This window comes from Pempheris klunzingeri, chromosome 13 (genome assembly GCF_042242105.1).
Source record: "Pempheris klunzingeri isolate RE-2024b chromosome 13, fPemKlu1.hap1, whole genome shotgun sequence".
In the NCBI taxonomy this organism is placed as follows: domain Eukaryota; kingdom Metazoa; phylum Chordata; class Actinopteri; order Acropomatiformes; family Pempheridae; genus Pempheris; species Pempheris klunzingeri.
In genome coordinates, this window is record NC_092024.1 from 17,381,576 (window position 1) to 17,389,138 (window position 7,563).

A 7,563-nucleotide genomic window follows, 5' to 3' on the forward strand; every position below is an offset into this window, starting at 1 on the left:
GCAAATATGAGTTTCAGTACCTTAATGTGTGGGGTCACAGGGAAATAATGGAATTAAAATTGAAATTTTTAGACAGATTTATCACGAAGGCAATGAAGCTGTTTAAAGGCTTTTTCGCAAAGCCGGCCAAAGCAAGTCTGAAAGATAAATGAAAGTTATAATGTGCCAATAAATTAGTGTGAATCTGTAGTCTGTGCTTGGTGAGGTTACTGTCAGCTCTGTGTTCAGTGGTCTGAGTCAGAGTCTCTTCCTCTTCAGCAGCTGCAGTCAGTTCCTGCTGTAACAGCTCAGAGTCTCTGCAGTCTGACTGAGGGAGGTTTTTGTACGACGACAAATCACTGTGTGAACACATCACCAGTATGGAGGCCCAGACAGTAATAAACTGCTGCATCTTCAGTCTGGACTCCACTGATGGTCAAAGTGAAGTCAGTGCTGCTTCCACTGCCACTAAACCGAGCTGGTGTTCCTGACAGCAGCTTTTTCACATAATATATCAGGAGCTTTGGAGGCTGTCCAGATTTCTGTTGATACCAGTACATACCCTCATCACCATCAGACCATCTGTGAACAGCTGGGTTAGTTTTACAGGTGAGGGTGACAGTGGATCCTGGAGTAAATGTCACTACTGGAGGCTGAGTCACAGTCACCTGAGCGCTGCATCCTGCAGACAAAAACATGTCATTCATTTATCAGCAGAAATAAACGAGAGAAAAGGCAGCACATCGTGTTTGAGATGTTGCTGAGTGAAGTAACCTGTAAAACAGCAGCAGGCCAGCGTCCAGATGAGGATGGTGATGGGAGTCATGGTGGTTGTGGTTTCTGCTGTGCTGGCTGACAGATGTGAGTCCTGCAGTGTTGAACTCACAGGACTATAAACCTTCTCAGCTCACTGGAGGATCAGCTGACGATGCAAAGCCTCCTCTATATGGAAATGATTTCTCTGCTCTCAGCACACTGAAGGCAACGAGGACACAAAATATACTGCTGGATTTACACCATCTAGGATCTTAATGGAATAGAGGAAACATTTTAGAAATACAGATGAGGATTTACTGTATATAGTGTTGTGGGACTGGTTGGTATTTGAAGTTTTTTTTATTGGTTTCACAGATACGATGTGAAACCATTTTTAAATCTATGATTAATTGTAAACTTTATGTTTACTGTTGTCTAAAATAATGTAGACTAATGTAAAATTATTATCATTATTAGAATTATGAAATTATTATAGAAAATCTAAATTTGTTATCTGTTTGTAATTGTGTTAGTTGAAAAACTTTCTCAGTAGTGATAGAAATGACAAAAATTCAAGACAAAAATTGAATTTACATGCTTTAAAACATTTTGTACATTAGTTAAAGTTATAATAATCCACTTTTGAGAGAATAAGATGTGAATTTTCAGTGGATAGATGCTTGTTCACAGTGCAGGAGGTTTTTGTACGGCCACTCAATGAGTTTGTATCACTGTGGTACACTTTTGGTGGAGGAACCAAACTCATCATTAACTGTAAGTACCAGAGGTTTCTAATTCCTACAACATGAAACATTACAGTAAATTTAGCAAAATAATGTCAGAAAACAAGACATTATTGTGGGTATTTTAAATGGTGTGGATATATTTTATTGTTTATCGAGCTTGGTTGATATCGCATTTTGGCATTAACATTGTGCAGAGATTCATGTTCATAGTAGATAATGTCATCATTAGAAATATCTGCCAAATAACTTGAATTTTCTTATATTTTATTTTCAAATGAGGTTTTGTTCAACAAATGTGGTTGTAGAATTTGTCAGAGGATCATTTTAATGCTCAAAACTAACATCAAGATTCTTGTTTTTGTATTTTTAAGATTCAAACGGTTGTTAAAATGAAATTCAATACGTTTAAAAGTGAATAAGTGAGTTTATATGAACATCCAGTAGAGCTGTAGTTTGCCTTCACAGTTCGTTAGTTTAAAGAGGTGAAAAGGAAGTGAAACAGACAGATGATAAAGTCTTCAACCGGCGACAGACTTAACCTTTTTTTTTTCCACACGAAAATGATTTACTGTCATGTATTATAAGGCAGATATGATGTAACATTTCATTCAACGATTACTAAAAATGCCAATTGCAATTACACCTCAGTTATGTAGGAAATGATTGTTGAATTCTTAGTGATTTATAATTATTGCCACAATAGAACATTCATCACTTTAAATGTCAAAATCCTGACAAGTTTTACCAACTTGTTTTATTAGTTGAACCCTCATTTCCTCCCCTCTCTCTCCTCCTCTCCTCTGTCTGATCACAGTATCGTGCACACAGCTAATCCACAGCAGTTTTAACCTCTGTCATGTATCACAAGTGTCTGGTGTTCAGCCGTCTGTCCTGCAGTGGAAGTTAATCTGTTCCTCATGTGTCTCTGCTCCCCCCTCTAGCCGGCACCGCGGTCAGGCCCTCAGTCTCTCTGCTTCCCCCCTCCTCTGTGCAGCTCTCCGGGGGCTCGGCCACGCTGGCCTGCCTGCTGACCGGCTACTCTCCTGAGGGAGCCGTGGTGAGCTGGGAGGTGGACGGCAGAGAGGTGACAGAGGGGGTGCTGGCCAGCTCAGAGGAGGAGAAGAGCGGACGCTACAGCAGCAGCAGCACCCTGAGCCTGAGCCAGGAGCGCTGGATGGCAGGAGAGCTGTACTCCTGCAAGGTCCTCCATCAGGACCACAGGCAGACCCAGTCCCTCCACAGGAGCCAGTGTAAGGGCTAGAGGGGCTGGCTGGAGCCCAGGACAGGAGCTCTGTGTCGGGGGAGCAGGAGGAACACACCTGTCGCTCTCATCAATATGAGCTTTAATGTTTGTAGAGGAAACTGTGTGACAGAGAACAACACTGCTGTAAAGTGTTGGACAACAGCAACTTAGAGAGTAATGTGTGTAGCTCAGCAGCTGGATGTGAGTGTGCTTCATAACTGTCATGTTGATCACTGATGTTTCTGCTAATAAAGCTTGCTCTGATAAATGACTTTATGAAGTGTTTGGTCTTTTATCTTATGAAGACAAATGAGAAATGAAATGATTTTGAAAAGAAAAGTTTGTGTATAGATCATGTAAATATTAAATATATGCATGAATATATGTAAAACATCACTTTTTCATTTATAATGAACTTTACAATATTAACAATATGAAAAACTCAAGAACACATGCTTTTATCACGATGAAGAAAATAGGTTTTTGGTTTCATAACTCAAATATGTGAGCAGGTAACATTTGTCTCTTTAGTTGACATTAAATATTAACGGATCATGATGTTGTCATTAGATTTTTAAGATTTAATTAGTGTGTATGAATCTGTAGTCTGTGCTTGGTGAGGTTACTGTCAGCTCTGTGTTCAGTGGTCTGAGTCAGAGTCTCTCCTTCTTCAGCAGCTGCAGTCGGTTCCTGCTGCAACAGCTCAGAGTCTCTGCAGTCTGACTGAGGGAGGTTTTTGTACGACGACAAATCACTGTGTGAACACCCACTTGCTGTTTATTTCATCGTATCTCTGACAGTAGTAAACTGCTGCATCTTCAGTCTGGACTCCACTGATGGTCAAAGCGGTGTTCACTCCGTCTCCTCTGCCAGAGAATCTGGAGGAAAACTCACTCGTGGGATTTTTAGCATTTTTCATGACCAACTTAGGAGCTTGTCCTCTTTTCTGCTGATACCAGTGCACTCTGTTGGTTCCGTCCGTCCATGTCATAACTTTTGGGCTGGTTTCACAGTTCAGAGTCACGGCAGATCCAAGAGAAGACAACACCACAGCAGGTTGAGTCACAGTCAGTTCACTGCTAGATCCTGAAAAAAAGGAGAAGAGCACTACATAAATTGACTTGTTTTAACATCTGCACACATATCTGTTAAATCCAGTGATTAGACAATGAATTATAATGTTTTTAGTGAAAAACTTGTTTATGTTCAAACTAATCCTGACCTTTGATGAAGCAGCAGGCCAGCGTCCAGATGAGGATGGTGATCAGAGTCATGGTGGTTGTGGTTTCTGCTGTGCTGGCTGACAGATGTGAGTCCTGCAGTGTTGAACTCACAGGACTATAAACCTTCTCAGCTCACTGGAGGATCAGCTGACGATGCAAAGCCTCCTCTGTATGGAAATGATTTCTCTGCTCTCAGCACACTGAAGGCAACGAGGGCACAAAATATACTGCTGAATTTACACCATCTAGGATCTTAATGGAATAGAGGAAATATTTATATTAGAAGATACATTTAAGATTTAAGGAGAAGTTTGTGTCCACTGTGGTTGGTATGATCTGTCTGTTTCACTCAGTTTTACTGAAAGAAAAACTATTATTTTCTCAAAAAATTTGGCATGAACATTAAACGAGTCACATGATAATAGGGGAGATGGTTATTTTTCATGACTTTATGACATTTGATAAGAAAATATTTCATTTTGAGTTTCAAACCATTTGTATTTTCAGAATGTTGAGTAAGAAATCGGTAAAATTGTGTTTCTGTGTAGACTTTTGATATTATACTATTGTCAGTAGAGACACTGGCAAAGATGCTTTGATGTCACCGGCTATAGTCCAGCAAGACTTTAACTTACTTAACTATGAGTCTAAAGCTGTTTATGGAGGAGTGTGTGTGAGTTGGTTTCAGTTTTATTTAGGTTCATTGTGGTTCTGCTTGATGACTCTTGTGTTGTGCTCACTGGACCAGTTATCCTCATCACAGTCTCCTCACCAACCCTCTGCACCTGCAGCAGGCCGCGTTCACTTCAGTCAAACTGAGGGAGGTTTTTGTACGACGACAAATCATTGTGTGAACGCACCACCATGAGCACCCAGACAGTAGTAATCTGCAGCATCTTCAGCCTGAACACCACTGATGGTCAGAGTGTAGTGAGAACCAGATCTACTGCCACTGAATCGAGACGGAGTCCCTGAGTAGCGAGTTGATGCCCCGTATATAAGAAGTTTGGGAGCTTGTCCAGGTTTCTGAAGATACCAACTGAGATCAGCACCAATGTTTGAACTCCCTGTGGCGCTGATGGTCACAGTCCCTCCAACACTAACAAACTTGGATTTGTCAGTCTGAGTCAGAAAATTGTTGGCAGAAGACTCTGAAATGAGAAAAGTGAAAAAAAGAGTTTGAGAATAAATATTTAATAGGGAACAACATGGAGCGGCAGTTTTATAATCATAACATTAAAAAGAAGATGAAAACAGAAAGCAAACTATCCAAAAAATCTGAAAATAACTGACAGAAATTGCACCACACAATAAAACTCTCTCACCCTGAATCAGGAAACCCAACATGACAAACAGAGTTATTGCCAACTTCATCTTGATGCAGTTTTCAGTCTGAGTGCATGAAAACAGTTCAGACTCTCTGTGACATAAGAACTTAAAACTGTGAGGAGCAGTGATGCATAAAAGTCATGCAAATATGTTCAAGAAGGCAAACGCACACCTGTTCTTGTGAAACAGGAAAAGCAGAGGTGGGAAGTGACAGCTCATCATCTTGACGATCATTTGGTCATTCAAGTCCATCTCGTCTATTTAGCCCATGTACTTCATTACATAAATATTGTCCTTCATTCTTCTTAATATCAACACATGATTTTGTCCCCATTAACAGGTCTATGGTGCCCCCTGCTGGTGAATTAATCCATCTTGAATGCAACATCAACTTGTCTTTACTTGCAGTAGCACTGTTTGATTCATTTTGATTTCCCTCCTTATTTTCATGATTCATCGTTCTGACACACCGGCTGCAGGCGCTACATATATGAGGATAAGAGAAAAGCAGACACATGTAAAACCGGTATTTTGGATGCTTCTCTGAATAAAGCACCATATTGTTTTGTTGTCATGTTTTCTTCTTTTATCTACACTGTTGCCCATAAAATTGGAATAAAATGTTTTTTACTTGTTCTCATGAAGTGATTGTGACAACGTGATTTATTCTTGATAAATAAAGTGTATATCTTCTCAACTTTATTGATCAAACTCTTCCAAACATATCACAGTGAAACTTAAACCACAATTAACCTTTGCAAACTGTGTATTCAGGCTTTAACGTTATGTTTTCATGGTCACTGTGAGAATGTTAGCATGCTGACCATTGGCATTTGGCTGAAAGCCTAAGTACAGCCTCACACAAGCACTAGCAGCTGTAGCCTCTTGTCCCTGTTGGTAATTACTGTAGATTACAGGTTATACAACATACTGCTACTCGTACTGTATATTCTATTCGGACTAAACCCTGGAACCACTCAGTGATGACACAACAGTGCTTAATCTTTCCTCAAAGACAAATCTAACATGCTGTTCAGATCATTGATTTTTTTTTTTTTTCTTGTTTGCCGAAAAATGTACAACAAAGCAGGCTATGTCAAAAAGTATACATCACATTCTCTGATGACTGAGTGTACGTTTACCACGTGGAGCTGTAAAAGGGAACAAAACCTGACTGTTTCACTTCCCTTTTGACTGAGGAGGACGTTTCTCTAAGTTGTGCTTGTGCTTTGGCTGACTGAGCCATGTTCAGGTGAGCAGTGGTGCATGTGAGAATCTCCTGCAGCAGGTCCCAGATGCAACGCACTGCAATCTGTACGCAGTCTAATGTGACGGAGGTTTTTGTATGACTCTATATTACTGTGTGCGCAGGCCCACATAAGCTGCCATACAGTAGTAATCTCCTGCATCTCCAGCCTGGACTCCTCTGATTGTCAGAGTGAATTCAGGTTCAGATCCGCTGCTGTTGAAATGACTCGGAGTATCAGATTGACGGCTGCTTATTTTATAAAAGAGCAGTTTGGGAGGCTGTCCGGGTTTTTGCAGGTACCAACTGAGATCATCATCAACTCCTGTGCTGGCTGTGCAGCTCAGAGACACAGTCTCTCCCACACCAGCAGACTTTGATACAGGAGACTGAGTCACGGAAGAACTCACACCTGGTCCCGCAAAAAAATAAAACATTATTATTATTATTATAAAGAACAATTCTGATGTAAAAACATGACTAACATGCACAAGAGTCAAATCAATAAATCAGTATCTCACCCTGAATGTGGGCTGCTAACACCAGCAGGAAAACCAGTAGCGGCGTCATTCTGGATGTGTGACAAAAATGTATAATTATGCATCACTTGGCACAAGATGTGGCGCCTTAAAAAGATCTGATGTGCAGAGAAGCGTAACAGAAATTCAAATTCCAGTGTCTAAGGGTGAACACACTTGAGAATTGTCTGTGAGTTTCTGCCACATATGGATAAATACTGCTCTCTTGTGTCAAAATAGGAGAATGTAAAAGAATTGAAATCACTCACATCATGGTTGGATTAAGAAACAATTGTCACAGACATATCAAAGGCCCACCATGCCTCTTTTATGGGAGACACACTGTTTTTAGTGGGGTCTATTTTATGGTCATTTTGCATCCCTTTTTGGTTTTCTGTGTCAGTTTGTATCTCTTGGTAGTTGTTTGGTTGACTTTAGCATTAGATGTGCCAAGAGTCACTTTAAATAGAAGCCCCCAGACGCTTGGGCCCCTAAGGCCTGTTCAATGATCCAGACCACACAC

General features: G+C 40.5%; 1 gene segment (V, D, J or C); it reads left to right on the forward strand.

The window, feature by feature from the left end:
• LOC139211503 (Ig kappa chain V-III region MOPC 63-like) overlaps positions 1-2,995 on the forward strand; it is a 29,725-nt gene extending 26,730 nt beyond the window's left edge. The window contains 2 exon segments of the V gene segment in view: positions 1,472-1,509; positions 2,423-2,995. Coding sequence covers positions 1,472-1,509; positions 2,423-2,742 — 358 coding nt within the window.
• The last annotated feature ends 4,568 nt before the right edge of the window (positions 2,996-7,563 follow it).